At 34.3% G+C, this 19,512-nt stretch overlaps 1 protein-coding gene across 1 annotated transcript; it reads right to left on the reverse strand.

The window, feature by feature from the left end:
* Nucleotides 1–213: 213 nt before the first annotated feature.
* Nucleotides 214–14,517, reverse strand: LOC117932470. Its single transcript, XM_034853731.1, has 5 exons — nucleotides 14,227–14,517; nucleotides 14,059–14,108; nucleotides 4,123–4,228; nucleotides 3,965–4,023; nucleotides 214–795 (listed from the first exon to the last, which is right to left on the reverse strand). The coding sequence occupies exons 1-5, from the start codon at nucleotides 14,350–14,352 to the stop codon at nucleotides 744–746; spliced, it is 393 nt and encodes a 130-aa protein (XP_034709622.1). The 5' UTR covers nucleotides 14,353–14,517; the 3' UTR covers nucleotides 214–743.
* Nucleotides 14,518–19,512: the final 4,995 nt, after the last annotated feature.

Below are 19,512 nucleotides of genomic sequence, written 5' to 3' on the forward strand. Positions count from 1 at the left end.
CATATTTAATGTACTTAATATCTTAAATTAAGTCAAGTAAGTGATATTAAGTTATTAAGTCCTTTAAATTTATTTAGATAAAACACATTTTAAAGCAAGTTTAGAACTTGGACTTGAATTTCATGAGGAAATAATGGCAATAAGCATAGTCATCGTCACAAGAAATGATATGATTGGAGTAGGGTAGACACTATATTCAATAAATGAAGAATCTGAGTAACAACCCAAAAAACATCCATAATTTTAAAATCTTGAGTGTCAAATATGAATTCAACTCAAAGTTAAGTGCAAGACCAACTTGATTGAATGAATTTTTCTGTCACCACATTCAAGTACACTCTGAACCCTGATCCTTCTTTGATAGCTAAGAGAATGAAACAGAGACTAAAACTGTATCAGTTGGTTAAAAACAGGGGAATTATGCAGAGGTCACAAGGTTCAGACAGAATATGGATCTGATTTGCCCTGCTAATTGCATTGTTTAGTTTAAACACTTTACACATCACTAATTTTGAAAGAAGGGTCATCAGCACACCATTTCAATTACTTCTCCTGCGAATTCTTCATGCAGACAGGCAAAGGAGGCAGGCAACAGCACAGCTTATGAAGGAGTAATCACCATTTGAACGCTCAAAGGAGATTGTTTTTCGGTTTGATTTCTATCTATTCTATGGGGGAGGAGAAAGGGGATCCAAGGGAAAAAGGTACAACAAGCACACTAGATTGCTGTCATCTTACAAGTTTTAATAGTCGAAGGAACCCTTCACACCATCGAGGCTCTCTCCCAATGATAACCTGCAATGAAACAAATTGAGCTAGTCACCACCAGATATTCCATGCATGGTGATTCATTATGTTTGGGATTAATAATGATTAAGTGAAAAAACAAGACTAAACAGAACGGACAGATCAAGATGACTTGAAAAGGATCCACAGCTATCATGATAGGTGGGGGAAAAGAAGGGGCCCATGGCAGCTGCCCACCTGGGGTTAGATGTCTTCTAAAGCAAATCTTTTTGCTTCCACCATTATTATCCTAGTGGTCCCAGATGAAAATTAAGAACCTGGAATCTCATAAAAGTGAAAGGCGGGATTTTCAAATAGGGGTACTTCTCTAACATGAAGATTTTAGAGCAACTCCTTGTCTGAGCAAGAAAATAATTCAAGCAATGCTCTCATGAATCATAGCCACAGAACTGCTCTACTCATAAGGAAAGAATTATAAGGCTGTCCTGATCCTCAAACTAAGACCCTGTTATCAGATTTTTATCCCCACGTAGTAAAGCATTGTCTTGCCAGTGGGACTCAGGAGAAGTGGGGCTAGTTGGGGCAAAAAAAGGAATACCCAAAAACCCATGATTTCCAATTGCAAAACTTTGTTACAAAGTCAGCATTGATTGCTAGTACATTGCCTCCAGGTTTGATATGCTGCAAGGCAATGTCAATACTTTGGCGCATTTGATGCCCAGTCTGCCTTTTTGGTTGGCTTGGTAATTTTACCCCATCCAAACAAACACAATTTTCCTTCCACGACAAATGGGCCAGAAGGGAGGTAGGATTCCTTAACTTTTTGTTGTAATGAGTGAGTGAGTGGGGCCTGAATCATTCATTATTAACTTGTCCAATTTATCACTTCAATGATGTGAAGCATAATGAAAGGAAGAGGGAAATTGGGTTTACTAGAGATTTTTTATTTTACAAATACTACAACGACATACAATATATATGAGAAATACTTAGTGTCCATTCGAATACACTTCCTGTTTCTGTTTTTAAAAACAAAAAGTGGCAGTAACTTTAATATAAAACACAAGAATTTTAGAGACTTATATTGGACATGTAATGGTTTTTAAAAGCTGAATAAAAAATTGAGGTATTAAAAAATTTGTATAATCTCAAAATTTTAAATTCGTGAAAGTAATTTTTAAGGAGATGAGATAAATCAATACTTTTTGTATAAACGTTTCCACTTTTTATATGGAAGTTCTCATTTTTAAAAATAGAAAATAGGAAGTGTATCCAAATGAAGCCTTACTTTAATAATTATTAATTAGGTATTCGATATTATAGTTCCAGCAATGAACGTACTGACCAAACTCTAAAACTCTCTTTTTTGTACACTTTTGTGAATTGGGGTAGGGTATATTTAGAGTTTCATTCTTTGTCCATGTTTGACTTTATAGAATGGCTTTTGTCTAGATAGAAGAAAAGTTTTTATTTTTGGCCTAGCTCCTTGGGCCTTGCTTGTATACTTCATGTGTACTCTTTTTGCCTTTACTAGGCTTTTCTAATACATTCTCTTATTTGCCTATAAAAAAAAAAAAATTATTGTAGCAGAACTGTTCACTTACACTGCTGCTGTAAGAAAGAATTATTATTATTTATTGTTTTTATTTGCATTTAATTGAGTTTCTACTTTGAGTTTAGTTTTGGGTGGCAAATCCAGTCCATCAGATGTTTTAAAACTTCCTCCTTTTTTTTTTTCTCTTTTCTTTTTTCCCACAAAAAATTTGAGTCCTAGTTAGTTAGAAGTTAAAATTATTATTATTTTCATATACTGGTCAGTTACCACCTACCATGTTGCTTGTCTTGTTTTGGAAGTCCTTTAGTCAGCCAGAAAGTCTTTTATGGACTATAAACATGTTTCAACATGTTTAAGCATACAAATATAGTGCTGTAATGGGTAAAAGCCGAATCCATTTCTAAAAGTTTTTTATCTTGGAAATCCTATTGGCTCCTTAAATGGTTTTCCCTTTCTCTCCTTTCTCATCTTCTTTCTCCATTTTTCTGTTTTTCAAGAACCCCTAACTTATCCATACTTTTAAACCTCACAACCTCCTTCCTTTACAGGACAGGCCTTGGACAAAAAGTTTCAAAGACCCCACCTTTTTTTTTCTTGCATCTTATGCATCAAAATATTTCATTTCAATATAAAAGTCTTATGTAGTGTTATTTCTAACTGCCCAGCATTCAATGCATGGCTGCAATCATCTTTTGTGAATCAGTCTGAAAGAATTTATCAACTACATCCATCCTACTGTTATTCTTAGGGCTGCAATCAGATGTTCGGGTTAGCTTGGACAAGGTTTGAACTGGTTAAAGTTAGGCTTGGGATAGAAAAATGGCAACCCAAAAATATTAGGGTTCGCTTGGCTTGAAGGTCCAGGTAAACCATTGAAATGCAAATCAACACACTATTTATTTATTTATAATTATAATATATATTATTTTATATAAAAAAGAGTTCTAACCTTTCTTTTAATTATATTATATTAATTAGTTTATTATTTTTCTTTAATTGTTTAAATATTTTTGATAATTGATGTTTGAGTTTAAGTAGTTATTTATATTAACTTACTAACTAATGATTTATCTTATGATTTAAAGATATTTAGCTTTTAATATCTTATTTCATAATATGACCTATATTTTATAGGCTCTAAAATAATTGTTTTGTTTGACAACTCATAAGAACTCATAATAACCTGTGCTAAACCAGATTGCCCATGGGCTAAGCATGGGTTAAGAATTTCCAACCCAATATCAGGTTGGGATTGGCGCAAGTTGGACATATTGATAAGCAGGTTTGGTGCGGGTTAATATTTTTTGGGCTGAACCTGCCCAAGTTGCAGAGCCATAGTTATTCTATGGGGAGACCAAGCTTCAAGCATTTGCATCTATGAATAAAGAATGTCATAAATTTTCATTATTCACTTGAATCTACTGCTACTTAAACTAAAATAGGCTCAATATATTCAATATTGCTCCTGACTACCAAACTCTCTTCTCCCATTTATCATAATTAGATATGATATAGCAAACATTTGCAAGAATAATAGCTATGGTTCATAAATTCAATCAAAGCTTGTTAAGATTAAGTTGCATCAGGGAAAAACACAAATCATTAATATGAAAATAAACGTGTATGGGAGAAACAATAGAAGCATGGAATCCCAGTAATTACCTGTGCATACAATACTTGTACTCTTGGCTCCTGGTAAAATCTTTCTCCCCTTCTTCAAGCTGAAACAAGAACACATCCAATATATATATACTTTCTAGGACAGACAAACAAAGGATATGTTAAACCCCTGAACAATTTATAGTCCAGTCCAGTCTCACCGGATCACTCTCGTAGACAAGCTCATAACAAGGTGGAGAAAGGCATTGTAAAACACAGTTCTCCTTCGCTATCACTGAAGACTTGCATTGCCAACCCCACAATCCACTTTTTTCCATCACATAGCAGAAGAAGAGAACAATTAGTCAAGGAAAAAGAAACGGAAGAAAACCCTTTCTTCCGTTTTCTAGAAATGAGAAAAGGAAAGGAAAGGAAAATTAACTTCTGCATCTTAACAGTTTGTTCAGAGCAGATTTTTTTTGGAGAAGAAGGAATTTCATTAATAGAAAGTTTCATTTCCTTTCTCTTGTTTTCCAGTGAAGAATTTAAACATAAAGACTTTTCCATTGACAACTTCTGCCTCAATGTTTAGGAAAACAAGAGAATTTTTTATAAATTCATTTAAATGAATTCAAATCCCTCCAAATCCTTGCCTAATTCCTTCAATTTACAAATTTCATTAGTTCCAAACATTAAAATTTGCCAATTAAAATACAATTCTTTTCCCTTTCCCCACATCCTGCATTCGAAACTATGGTTTCTGCCACCCTCTTTCCCAAAAATTTGATGTCATTAGGCCCTAGATACTGAAAAATTGAAAATTGAAAATTCCAATTTGTATATTTTCTCAGAGAACAAAAGAAGGAAAAATACCCATAATGTCAACATAACACTGGTTTCTTGATACCATACCAATAAAGCAGACAAACATTCCCATCTTAAAAACCCAAGCAAAGGAAACAAAACAATCTGACTTGGGAAGGAAAAGAAAAAGGAAACTAACCATAGAGTCTTGGGTTTTTATCCTCAAAAGTTGTATTGAGGCTCAATTAATAGTATTGGAAAGGGTTTCTCTTGACAGAAACCAATGAAAACAAACGAAACAATTGTGTTGTTTGTTTGCAGAGTGTGAGTGTTTAGCTAGGTTGGCAATTCCGGACAAAATTCCTAAGTGTCCTTGATGGGGGAAAGCCTTTTAAAGTTTATTCAAGGAAGAAAGTGAAGACCTAAGTAAACTTTAAGTATGATTAATATTAATTAGGATTGAATTGTGATTGGTATTTGTTGGAGTCTAATTAGGATTAGCTAGTTGAGTTATAATATAATTAGAATTTGAGTCATGATAAGTTATTAGAGTCCTAGTAGACTTTGAATTTCTTAGAGAAGCCTATAAATAGACTAATCAATGTAAATCAAAGGGATGAATTTGATGAATAATATTATACTTTCTTTCATTGCAAGGTTGCAACCCTCAATGGTGAGACTCCATTGATTTTCTTTTAGGTGAGACTCCTAGAAGGCCTTAGTGAGACTCTAAGGTTTTCCATCTTTTCTTCATTGTTTCTTCTTTCTCTCTGTTTCTTATCTTATAATTTTCTCTACCATAAAATTTATTCCTTGTTCATCTGCTTACACCCTAAAAATAAAACCCTAGCCCACCTACCCTAGAGTGTAGGCAACCATCCTAGGGTTGTCCTACATCAATTTTGGTATAAGAGCCAAAGTTCTTGGCTTGAAGGCATATGCAATTAAGGAGCGGAGCAACTTATGCAAGCATGAGTTCCAAAAAAACTTCTAGCAATCAAGATGCCGCTACAATATGCTTAGAGGAAATTTCAGCCACACAACAATCCCATCAAGATGCTATAATACAACTAAATAGCAAACTTGATGAGATCATGAAGTTAATAGGAAAGGGTCAAGAAAAACGACCAATTGAAGAGAAGATCGCAAGTCATCAATTTAGACAATCGCCAAGTCGATCACGCGAAGAACAAGACAATTTTATGATGGGGAATCAAAGAAGGGCCAAACTTTTTGAGCTAGATGATGATGTGACAAAAAAGGTACGTCTTGAAGTTGCTGAATTTTATGGAAAACTAAATCCAACAGCTTTTCTTGATTGGATTATGTCAATGGAAGATTACTTTGATTGGTATGCAATGCCCGAAAATAGAAAAGTTCGTTTTGTGAAGGCAAAGTTGAAAGGAGCAGCACGTCTATGGTGGCATAATATTGAGAATCAAGTTCATAAAACTAGCCAACCGCCTATTGACACATGGGACGAGATGAAGTTGAAGATGAAGGAGCACTTTCTCCCAACTGATTATGAACGTCTTATGTATACAAAATTGTTTTCCCTTAAACAAGGTACCAAGTCCGTTGAAGAATATACAGAAGAATTCCATGAATTGAGCATTTGAAATCAAGTGCGGGAAAGTGATGCTCAACTTGCAGCCCGCTACAAAGCTGGACTTCGAATGGAGATTCAACTTGAGATGATAGTTGCACACACTTATACCATAGATGACGTTTATCAACTAGCCCTCAAAATAGAAGAAGACCTCAAATTTCGGGTTTCCAAGCGTCCAAGTTCACAAATTGGGAGCACTTTCTCCAACAGGACAGCAAGCAAACCTTTAAGCACATCAAACTTCAGAACTTCTAATCATGTGAATGATGGGGGCAATAATAAAAAAACTTCGAATGTGGCTCATAAGAATGGTAATAAGGGTAAAAATTCAATGAGTAATGGAGATAGAAAAGTAGACGTGACTCCTTTATGCTTTAAGTGTGGTGGGCATGGTCATTGTGTTGTTGTATGCCCAACCAAAGGTTTACACTTTTGTGTTGAAGAACCAGAATCTGAATTGGAAAGTTACCCAAAGGAAGAAGAGACTTACAATGAAGATGAAGTTAGTGAAGAATGTGACTACTATGATGGTATGACGGAAGGACATAGTCTTGTAGTACGACCTTTATTAACCGTTCCAAAAGTAAAAGGAGAAGAAGATTGGCAATGTACTAGCATTTTCCAAACACGTATTTCTTACCAAGGGAGATTATGCACCATGATCATTGATGGAGGTAGCAGTTTGAACATAGCTTCACAAGAACTTGTTGAGAAGCTAAACCTTAAAACAAAGAGACATCCAAATCCATGCAGAGTAGCATGGGTTAATGACACCTCTATCCCAGTAAGTTTTCACTGTTTAGTAACATTCCTTTTCGGTAAGGACTTTGAAGAGTTTGTATGGTGTGAGGTCTTACCCATTAAAGTAAGTCATATTTTACTTGGAAGACCTTGGCTCTTTGATAGAAGAGTTCAACATGACGGCTATGAAAATACATATGCTCTCATACACAACGGACGTAAGAAGATCCTTCGTCCAATGAAAGAAGTCCCTCCAATTAAGAAGTCAGATGAGAATGCACAACCAAAAAAGGTACTTACTATGTGTCAATTTGAAAATGAGAGCAAGGAAACTAAAGTTATTTTTGCTTTAATGGCTCGAAAAGTGGAAGAATTTAAAGAACAAGATAAGGAATATCCAGCAAACGTACGTAAAATCCTTGATGACTTTTCTGACTTGTGGCCTGCAGAGTTACCTAATCAACTCCCTCCTATGCATGACGTACAACATGCCATTGATTTGATTCTCGGTGCATCATTACCAAATTTACCAGCCTACAGAATGAATCCAACAGAGCATGCTGAATTGAAAAGGCAAGTTGATGAATTACTTACTAAAGGCTTTATTCGTGAAAGCCTAAGTCCTTGTGGAGTTCCTGCCCTACTAACACCAAAGAAGGATGGATCATGGCGGATGTATGTGGATAGTCGTGCAATCAACAAAATCACAATCAAGTATTGATTTCCAATTCCAAGACTTGATGACATGCTAGATATGATGGTTAGATCAGTAATCTTCTCAAAGATTGATCTAAGAAGTGGATATCATCAAATACATATTAGACTAAGGGATGAATGGAAGACATCTTTCAAAACTAAGGATGAATTGTATGAGTGGTTAGTCATGCCGTTTGGACTAACCAATGCTCCAAGTACCTTCATGCGGAGTATGACGCAGGTATTAAAACCTTTTATTAGACGGTTTGTTGTTGTCTATTTTGATGATATTCTTATCTATAGTCGATCTTGTGAAGATCATGAGGAACGCTTGAAGCAAGTAATGCGCACTCTTAGGGCTGAAAAGTTTTACATTAATTTGAAAAAATGTACTTTCATGAGCCCTAGTGTTGTATTTCTTGGCTTTGTTGTGTCTTCTAAGGGTGTTGAAACAGATCCGGAGAAGATCAAAGCTATTGTTGATTGGCCAGTACCAACAAATATCCATGAGGTGCAAAGCTTCCACGGAATGGCTACATTCTATCGACAATTTATTCGAAATTTCAGCTCTCTTATGGCCCCAATTACTGAATGCATGAAACCTGGTTTATTTATTTGGACCAAGGCGGCCAACAAGGCATTTGAAGAAATCAAATCCAAGATGGTGAACCCTCCTATCCTACGTCTACCAGACTTTGAGAAAGTATTTGAGGTGGCCTGTGATGCTTCCCATGTGGGAGTTGGAGCAGTTCTTAGCCAAGAGGGACATCCTATGGCTTTCTTTAGTGAGAAGCTCAATGGGGCAAAGAAAAAAAACTCCACATATGATCTTGAATTCTATGCGGTTGTGCAAGCAATTAGGCATTGGCAACATTATCTCAGTTACAAGGAATTTGTTTTGTATTCAGATCATGAAGCCTTGTGACATGCAAAATGGAGTAGTTTTCTTCAACTATTTACCTTTAATTTAAAGCATTGTGCAGGAATTGAAAATAAAGTAGTTGATGCCCTTAGTAGGAAGGCCCTTCTCTTAGTAAACATGTCAACCACTACAATTGGATTTGAAGAATTAAAGCATTGGTATGACAATGATGCTGTTTTGGAGATGTTTATTCCTCTCTTTTGAGTGGTTCAAAAGCAACATGTATTGATTTCCAGATTTTAGAAGGGTACTTGTTTTATAAAAATCGTTTATGCTTACCAAGGACTTCCCTACGTGATCATGTTATATGGGAACTTTATGGAGGCGGAATGGGTGGACATTTTGGACGAGATAAGACCACTGCTTTGGTGGAAGATCGCTTCTTTTGGCCTAGTTTAAAGAAGGATGTTTAGAAGGTTATCAAACAATGTCGAGCATGTCAAGTAGGAAAAGGTTCAAAGCAAAATACGGGGTTATATACGTCATTACCAGTTCCTTCCAAACCTTGGGAAGACTTGAGCATGGATTTTGTACTTGGATTACCAAGGACACAATGGGGCTTTGATTCTATATTTGTTGTGGTTGATAGATTTTCCAAAATGGCACATTTTATCCCATGTAAGAAGGCTTCGGATGCTTCTTATGTTGTTGCCTTATTCTTTAAAGAAGTAGTTCGATTGCATGGATTACCACAATCCATTGTTTCTGATCGCGATGTCAAGTTTATGAGCTATTTTTGGAAAACCTTGTGGGCCAAGCTAGTACTCAATTAAAATTTTCAAGTTCTTTTCATCCTCAAACTGATGGACAAACAAAAGTTATCAATCGTAGTCTCGGTAATCTTTTGAGATGCATTGTGAGAGATCAGTTGAGAAATTGGGATAATGTCTTACTACAAGCCGAATTTGCTTTCAATAGCTCCACTAATCGTACTACTGGGTACTCACCTTTTGAAGTAGCATATGGGTTGAAACCTAAGCAACCTGTTGATCTTATACCATTACCTACTTCTGTCCGCACCAGCCAAGATGGTGATGCATTTGCACGTTATATACGAGATATACATGAAAAGGTACGAGAAAAAAATCAAAATCAGCAATGAGAACTATAAAGAGGCAACAGATGCACATCGAAGATATATTCAGTTTCAAGAAGGTGATCTAGTGATGGTTCGTTTACAACCAGAAAGATTTCATCCGAGCACATATCAAAAGCTTCTAGCTAAGAAAGCGGGTCCATTTCGGGTACTAAAGCGGTTGGGTGAGAATGCTTATTTGTTAGAGCTCCCTTCAAACTTGCATTTTAGTCCAATATTTAATGTGGAAGATTTGTATATCTACCATGGCCATCACAATGATGTAAGTGAAGAGTTGGATCTTCAATTACCACCTACTCTTAGCCCACGTCCTGAGATCGAGTATGTTCTTGATGATCAACTTGTGTCTACTCGACAAGGTGGATACCAAAAAATTTTGGTGAAATGGCTAGGCAAACCACACTCTGAGAATACATGGATTACGACAACAGATTTTCAGAAGATTAACCTCGATCTCTATGAATTGTATCAACCATCTAACTCATCGGAGCCGAGTTCTTTCAAGCCGGGGAGAATTGATGGGGGAAAGCCTTTTAAAGTTTATTCAAGCAAGAAAGTGAAGACCTAAGTAAACTTTAAGTATGATTAATATTAATTAGGATTGAATTGGGATTGGTATTTGTTGGAGTCTAATTAGGATTAGCTAGTTGAGTTATAATATAATTAGAATTTGAGTCATGATAGGTTATTAGAATCCTAGTAGACTTTGGATTTCTTAGATAAGTCTATAAATAGGCTAATCAATGTAAATTAAAGGGATGAATTTGATGAATAATATTATACTTTCTTTCATTGCAAGGTTGCAACCCTCAATGGTGAGACTCCATTGATTTTCTTCTAGGTGAAACTCCTAGAAGGCCTTAGTGAGACTTTAAGGTTTTCCATCTTTTCTTCATTGTTTCTTCTTTCTCTCTGTTTCTTATCTTATAATTTTCTCTACCATAAAATTTATTCATTGTTCCTCTGCTTACACCCTAAAAATAAAACCCTAGCCCACCTACCCTAGAGTATAGGCAACCATCCTAGGGTTGTCCTACATCAGTCCCCTAATTCGGCTTTCCAATTTTTCTTCGGACTACTTGACTTTGAAGATTAAGACTTTGCTAAGAGGCCAAGGTATGTAGTCGAGTGTGTGGTGATTGAATGTGAATCAACCCTGTTTTTCATCTTTAAATGAGTTAAGAAAGCTGGGAGAAGTAGTTTTTGGTGTAAGACTTTTATTCCCCTATTTCTAGATCGATCCAGGTGCAAGGGCAGATCGATTCAACTAACTTGTTTTTAAGATCAAATTTCAGCCATTAGATTAAGGGCTTCTTTTTACACTTTAAAAACGAACTTTTCTCATTTTCTGGGTAGAGACTACAGCAACCGTGGAGATGGTTGCAGCCACTCCATGTGTTCTTCATTTTCTCATCTCTTTTCCTAATTTGGGGGTTTTTGGTTGCAAAGAAAATCCAATTCTCTTAATGTTTTCCAAACTAGTTTTTAATGGATTTTCTTGAGCAATAAATGGGTTGATTCATTCCTTCATTCATATCTCAATCTCTCATTCTATTTGAGTTTGGGTACAAACCCATTTTCTTTTTGTGTGGATTCAAGAAGAGGCCGAGATCGAGCTTGATGTGGACTTCAAGTGTGCTCCAGAAGAAGGTGAGAAGTTGAGAGTGAAAGGTACTAGTCAAGTGGTCCGGGAAGGATTGGTTGGCTTAAGCTAAGTAAAACCTTGTATTTAGCTTTTATTCTTCATAGTGGATGTTTTTTATCGTTGGTAGGCCCGTGGTTTTTGATCTCTTCAGAGGTTTTCCATGTTAAAATCCAGTGTTAATTGTCTCTTTCTCTCACTCTACACTTTGATTTATTTTCTGTTTTGATATCAGTGATTACTTGGGCATATATGTTGAATGGAAGAAATATGAGGTAATATAAGTGTGATGATCCATGGAATATCCTTAATAATTTTTCTGTTCATTTTGGTTAATGATATCATGTTGTAAATTGATATAAGTTGAAGAAATAATTGTTCTTTTGATTCATTTTTGAGGATTGTTGAAGCATTTACATGTGTATTGCATTTATAAATTGTTGGGAGAGTATTGGTGCATACATTCTTGCTTGTGGATGTTATGCTTTGTTGAAAAGTTGTTGGAAGAAAAGTTTTTTTGACATTGAGAAAGTCTAAGGTTAGGTAATCTTTGTTGGGAGGATTTTTAAATTGTTCTACAATACCTATTCACCCCCCCCCCCCCCCCCCCCCTCTCCTCTAGGTGTAATCCATTATTGAGATTCACCTTTTCAATTGGTATCAGAGAGGGTTTTTAAAGAAAAAATAATAATAATTTTCGATCCTTGAATCTCAATCATTGAACCTCATCAAGAAGGAGCTTCCATTGGGAGACCACCATTTTTAACCGGCGAAAATTATTCTCATTGGAGAGTGAGAATGAAATATTTTCTCAAAATGCAAAGTGAAAAAGTTTGGAACGCCGTTAAATTTGGTTGGTCTCCACCTAAGGTGTTGGATAGAGAAGGTAGACCAACTAATATTATCAAGCCTAAGTTGGAATGGGATAGAGGTGATAATGAAGCTAGTGAGAACAATGCTAAAGCCATGTATTCCATCTTTAATGCCATTAGCATGGATGAATTCCGTAGGATAGCCACATGTACTTCGGCTAAGGAGGCTTGGGATATCCTCCAAGTGACTCATGAAGGCACTAATGCTGTGAAAGTGTCCAAACTTCAAATGTTGACCTCTAGGTTTGAGACAATTAGAATAGAAGATTATGAGAACTTTGGAGAGTTTTATGCAAAACTGGTTGACATTGTGAATTCTAGCTTTAATCTAGGTTGGCCCATCCCTAATTCCAAAGTGGTTAGAAAAATTCTAAGATCTCTTCTGGAGATATTTAGAGCAAAAGTCACCGCCATTGAAGAGTCCAAGGATGTGGATTCCTTGAAAGTGGTAGGTTCACTTCAAACCTTTGAAATGACTCTTGGATCACCTAGGAAATCAAAGGGCCTTACCTTGAATGCCATTAAAGAGGAGTCCTTAGGTTCCGAAGGTGAGGGTGATGAGAAAATGTCGGATAGAAAGATTGGAGAAGAAGGAATTTCATTAATAGAAAGTTTCATTTCCTTTTTCTTGTTTTCCAGTGAAAAGAATTTAAACATAAAGACTTTTCCATTGACAACTTCAGCCTCAATGTTTGGGAAAACAAGAGAATTTTTTATAAATTCGTTTAAATGAATTCAAATCCCTCCAATTCCTTGCCCAATTCCTTCAATTTACAAATTTCATTAGTTCCAAACATTAAAATTTGCCAATTAAAATACAATTCTTTTCCCTTTCCCCACGTCCTGCATTCAAAACTATGGTTTCTGCCACCCTCTTTCCCAAAAATTTGATGTCATTAGGCCTAGATACTGAAAAATCGAAGATTCAAAATTCCAATTTGTATATTTTCTCAGAGAACAAAAGAAGGAAAAATACCCATAATGTCAACATAACACTGGTTGCTTGATACCATACCAATAAAGCAGATAAACATTCCCTTCTTAAAAACCCAAGCAAAGGAAACAAAACAATCTGACTTGGGAAGGAAAAGAAAAAGGAAACTAACCATAGAGTCTTGCGTTTTTATGCTCAAAAGTTGCATTGAGGCTCAATTAATAGTATTGGAAAGGGTTTCTCTAGACAGAAACCAATGAAAAGAAATGAAACAATTGTGTTGTTTGCAGAGGAAACTCAGGAAAGGGAAAAAAGAATAGAAAATTAAATTCAGGTCCATGGTATTTGGCCTGCAAATAGCTGTATTTGAGGCTTAATTGATGGTACTCAAAGGGGCTTCCCATCTTACAAACCAAAGAAAAGAAGAGAACTTTTTTCCTGCTTGGTTGCCGAGATAACTTAGGAAATGAAATTCGGAAGTTTAAGGGCTTAGGTTTTGGCCGCCAATAGTTGAATTGAGGCTCAGTTGAAAGTATTTAAAACGGTTCTCCTTCCCAAATAAACCAAAGAAAAGAAACAAAGCAAGTCATATTGTTTGGTTGCCCAGTAAATATAGGAAAGAGAAAAAGAGAAAATTAAATTAAATTTTGAGTTATAGGTCTTTTCTGATAGGCAAATTTTGAGTTATAGGTCTTGCTCCCGAACCATTGCATTGCCGCACAATTGACTGAAAAGGGTTTTGTTTTCCGTGGACGTCCCAAACAGAAACCAAAAATTAACGCTAACACAACAGAAATATCTGCAATATTTATCGGGAAACAAACGGAGAAGGATACAATACCTCTCGATATCAGCATAACACTCGTTCTTCTTTTGTCTAATCTCAGAATCCTGTGACAAACATCAGAAAAAAAAACAAAAAAATTAACAAAAATAAAAATAAAAATGAAAATAATGAAATCAAAAAGAGAAAAAGTAGTGAGAATCGAGAGAAGAGAAGAGGGTTTACAGAGATGGGGCGGCGAGATTTGGAGAGAACAGGACTTGGAGCAAATGATAGTAATACTGCTAATAGTAATAAAAATGAAAAAATTAGGGTTTTAGAATCGAAGGGTCTAGAGTTAGAATTTGCCATTTTCAGATCAATTCCACAATCTCTACTCTCAAAACTCCTCTGTTTTCTTGTTGGCTTTTTCACGCTCTGATGCCGTTGGAGGTTAAAGACAATATTTTAATGGAAAAGGAAAGCGACTCTGAAACGGATGATAGAAGTTATTAATTTACAAGCAGAAAATGACTGATTTTGTGAATTTACATAATCCCATATTGGATTCACCAATGTGCTCATATTGATTGTTTTAAAAGAAATCCCACCAGAAAAAAAATTATAATAATAAAAAGAGAAATTATAAATCCATCTTTCAAAACTTTTTTGGCATCCGCCCTTCAATGAATTTTGTTAAGACACAAATGCTCCTCATTGAAATCCTTAAAATACCCTTTTAACACAAAATACCAATGTTTTCATAATCGAATCGATTTTAAATCAAAAAAATTAATGGTTCATTGGTTGACGATCAAACCATGATTAAACTAGCGATATCATAAATATATATTTTATATATTATTAAAATTATAAATTTTTTTGATAATATCTATTATATTTGTTGAGTTTTTTTAGTTACTTTGTGAAGTAAAAATATTAAATCTTTAATTTGGAAATTTATAATTTTAATTTTTAATTATTAGTATTGTTAATAAAGGAATAAAAATATTTATTAAAAATAAGTTATAAAGATATTTTTTTTAAATAATACTAAATATGAGAGAGATTTCATTTTTTAATATTAAATATTATATTTTTATTTTTTAAATAATTTTATTTCAATTTCCGTTCATTTCACAAATCAAATAATAATATGGTATAAATATTAGTATATATTTAATAGAAAACAAAGGCCTTTTGTGAGGAATAAATATAGGAATAGTTTGAATTAAAAAAGAAAAAAGAAAAAGAGAAATAAATAAATTGCAAGATTCTCAATGGGAGATTTGGAATCCAATGGGGTCCTCATCAGCCTGTAGAGGCGGTGGCTTCGGCAATATGGATGCTGCTCTGACGTGGTGCAATGGGAGGCGTGCAGGGTGGAGGACGGAGCAAGGATAACGACTAGGCTTGTTGAGAAGAAGAGGGTGGGGCTTACATACAGAGCAAAACGATATCGTTTTGATGCCAGATGCATCAAAACGAGATGCATCAAAACGACGTCGTTTTGATGGCCAAAAAATAATAAAACTATGAATCATTCAGTTCGGGGGAATAGTCCAACCCCTGGGCAGTTCAAATCATCAAACTGAACCAAAATGGTGATCGATTGGCAGTTGGATTGGCTAGTCCAATCCAGTTTTTAAAACCATGAAAAATACAAATATTTCCTTATCATTTTTCCTTCATTTGTTCTCTTTGAATCTCTTCATAATTCTCATCAAATTTAGTAAGATAGTTATGCTTCTCACCAATGGATAAACAAATAATCATATCCAATGATGTTACAAGTCCACAAGTATGATTTTTATACATTTTTTTTTTGCATTTTTTATTGCGTCTTTTTGGTTGGAAGAAGGAGGTGTCATGGTTATTGTTCAAAGTTCCAAGATCGAACATTTTGTAGTTATCCAATCTTATACCTCCGGACATTGGGTGTCTGTGTTAACATCTTAGATCTAAGCAACAAAAGCAATACCAATTTTTTTAAATTTGATTTTTTAGGGTTAAATACTAAACTTTAGGTTTGGATGTTCCCAAACCTTAAATTCCACGTGTTGAAAACAACTTTGAAGTTGTTGGAAGTCTCATAAACCCACAATCTTTCGCCCGGTGACTCAACCTTGTTCTTAGCACACCTTTGGTGAGAAGAAAAGGAGGGTGAAGGCTATGACTCTTTTTCTCTTTGGATGGTGGAAGACCAAAAGTGATGGAAACCCTAACCCCTATGGGGTATTTATAGGGTTCTTAACTAAGCTTAAGTGACTTGAGCCTATATGAGCTTGGGTCACTTAATCTAACCTAAAATGGATTTTAATTGATTAATTAATCCAATAGAACCTACTAATTAATCAATTAACCTAATCCAAAGACCTTGTTCACTTACCTTGTGCAACCTTGCACAATTACCAAAATGCCCTTATGCATATAAGTGAACCTAGAACCAATTTGACTCTCATAATCCGTGCCAACAAGGTATATGAGCTAAGAATAGGGACCACTATGACCCATAGGAGTATTGGCTTCCTCAAAATCCAATTCTGAAGTTGATTCAACATCCCAATGTAGAGAATCAACTAAACTCCAATATCTATATAAGTAATAACGAGACACTACGTGCTCGGGTTTGTGACCTGTTATCCATTGCATTCAATCTCCCCATGAACTGGTGTATGTAGTCTAACATAATGAAAACTACTAGCCTTTCAAGACTACCTCTATTATTCTTGAGTTACAGATCCTTCTATTATGTATTCAATTAACATGTCTTAGCTCTTAAAGAGCTTATGTCAAGTTCCACTTAAGGAATTATTATGACTATAATTTCCATTAAAACCCCTCCTTAGGATCACCCAAAGGGGACACACTGTCTCAATTCCATGAGATATCATGGTGCCTCTATTGAGAATACCTATTGCTACCGACTTCCATCAATAGTGACCAAATCCATAGGGAATATATGATTAATTTACGATCTCACTCGTAGGTCAAAGCCACTGCTAATTTTAGCACAAACTCTATTTTCTCAAGGTTGAGAAACAACACAATGAAACAACTTGGTGGGGTCATGACTACTTGATAACCTTAAGTCGTGACTCACTGCAGGTCCTGTCCAATGCGTAACCATACATACTAGTGCACTCACCATGGCAATCCCATCTTGATATCTAAGACTAGACCCATGAATTGGTTGTGAACAAGTCATCTATTATTAAAGAACCCATGACTTAGATCTTTTGTGCAAGTCTTAATGCATCCAAGTCATGTACAATGCAAAAAATGCAGACAAGAATTCTCATAAAGTATAATATATGAATAAAGATTGATAAAAGTGAAACTGGAATATCATTAAATAAATAATGAATTCCAAATTTATTACATCATGTCATGTTTTTAAGAGCTCTATCATAACAGTTTGACCATATACTTGTGGACAATTTTAAGGGTGTCTGATCATATACTTCTTGGCACTCTTAAAGGTGTCCAGTCGTATGCCTTCAAACACTCTTCAGAGTGTCCAACAGTGTACATCTAGACATCCTAGGAATGTTCAGTTGTGCAATGTTAGACAACTATAAAAGTATCCAACTTTGTATAATCGGACAACATCTTTTATTTTAAAAATTAATTTAATTAAAATATTAATACATGATGATGCTAGAAGCTCTACTAATGATAGACTACATAACTGTGCTCACAATAAATATCATTCATCGTAGTGGGGAGACATTAATTGAATGGGTATGAGAAATTGGTATGGCTATTATCATTTGTAAAGGAGACTACTTTTATTACAATCAATATAAGGGTACTTTGTGGACAAAAACATAGAATTACTTTTACTTGTGAAAAAAGTGTAGTATACAGTGGCTCATTGAAGGTTACTATTGAAAATGAGTAAAAAAGAAAAGGAAAAGAAGATTGACAAGGACAAAGAAATGTGGGTGTCCATTTACTCTTAAGGGTGTGAAACTGACAATTGATGATGATTAGATATTGGTTGTTAAATGTGGAAGACATAATCACATTAACACATAACATCTTGAAGGACATTCTTTTGTTGGTTGTTTAAGTTAAGAAGAAATGAGTATATTAGTTGAAATGTCAAAAGGCAACATTGAGCCGAAAGAAATGTTAAATAGTTTAAAGCAAAAGGATGAGCTGAATTGTAGCATGTTGATTGGGAACTTGCTCTTATGAATGTATTACATACTGTATTCCCAACCTCCTCACATATTTTATGTAGATGATATATATGAAAAAAAAAATAAAATTTTGCACTATCTTATTTGTAATAAAAAATACCATTTTATTTTAATTATGTATGCACTACTTTTTTATAATAAAACTAGAATTAAATAAAAATATTAAATAATTAATATTTTATGTTTAATAATTTATAAACATATTATATAAAATAATCATTGCTTATAAAAAATAATATTTTTTTAAGGTACAAAAAAAGTTCAGTGTTGATCAAAGGTAAAAAAAATAGTTATTTGATCTTTTTTTATGTGGGTTTAATAATTCTAATTTTAAAGATATAAATGAAAATGATATAATTTAATAAAAATACATAAATTTTGAAGCATGCATGTTATTTTGAAATATTCTACTAGATCAAATAAGATAAAAAAATAAAACTAAAAAAAAAAAATTGTTTCTCCTTCTTGAGATAGACTATTTTTTTTTAACTTTTATTTTTTTTTTCTTTTCATTTATAAAACTATTACATTCCAAAGATTCCTTATTAAGAATTATATATATATATATATATATATATATATATATATATATATATATATATATATATATATATATATATTTATTCAAAACTTTTTATTTTTTAAGTCTCATTTTTTAATATTTTTTAAAATTTCTTTCTTTGAATATTTTTAAAGAAGAATTATGTAGGTAAGTGTTTTGTAAAGTTTATTTTGAAATCTTTAATTTTTTTCTCTTCTTTAAGTTTTTACTCTTGTCATAAATATAAGAATAATGTTGAACTTATTTAAATGTTTGTTATACTATGGATCAACATTTTCCAAGTGCGTTCCCACTCGTCGACGAGACTCGCTTTTTAATGGTGAATTTTTTTTTTGGAAAGTTGGAGTTGCCACTTATTTTATTTTATTTCAAAAGGGAAAATAAAATAAGAAAGAAAACCCTAAAGAAGTGACTCCATAGTTTTGGAAAAACATATCTTTGAAAAACCTGAATCTAGGTCTGGGAATCACGTTATTTATTGGGAAGGTACCTCAAAGAGGTAGCACCCCTCTAAGCCCTAAAGAGGTCTCTATTGGCTAAGTTGATGGAAATGTGAAAATTAATAAATTGATTGAAGGTACCTAGGTAGACTAGGTGATTTCAAGATTCTGTTAATACTAGCATGCGAAATAAAAAATTCAAATCACAATCATAAAGGAGAGTTAGGGTGTGTACCTGAACTGCTTCTCAAGCGTTATCACAAGACATCAAAGTTAGTTCACAAATATGACGTACAACATGATATGATCCACACCATGAAAT

The sequence above is a fragment of the Vitis riparia genome, chromosome 15, assembly GCF_004353265.1.
Source record: "Vitis riparia cultivar Riparia Gloire de Montpellier isolate 1030 chromosome 15, EGFV_Vit.rip_1.0, whole genome shotgun sequence".
In the NCBI taxonomy this organism is placed as follows: domain Eukaryota; kingdom Viridiplantae; phylum Streptophyta; class Magnoliopsida; order Vitales; family Vitaceae; genus Vitis; species Vitis riparia.

Bases quoted from the DNA above. Each gene is read 5' to 3' on its own strand.
- LOC117932470 (XM_034853731.1), bottom strand. From the start codon at position 14,352: ATGGCAAATTCTAACTCTAGACCCTTCGATTCTAAAACCCTAATTTTT. The intron at 4,229-14,058 runs GTATTGTATCCT...GATGGAAAAAAG, and splicing joins TGTTATGCTGATATCGAGAG to TGGATTGTGGGGTTGGCAAT. The intron at 4,024-4,122 runs GTGAGACTGGAC...TTCTTGTTTCAG, and splicing joins TTGTCTACGAGAGTGATCCG to CTTGAAGAAGGGGAGAAAGA.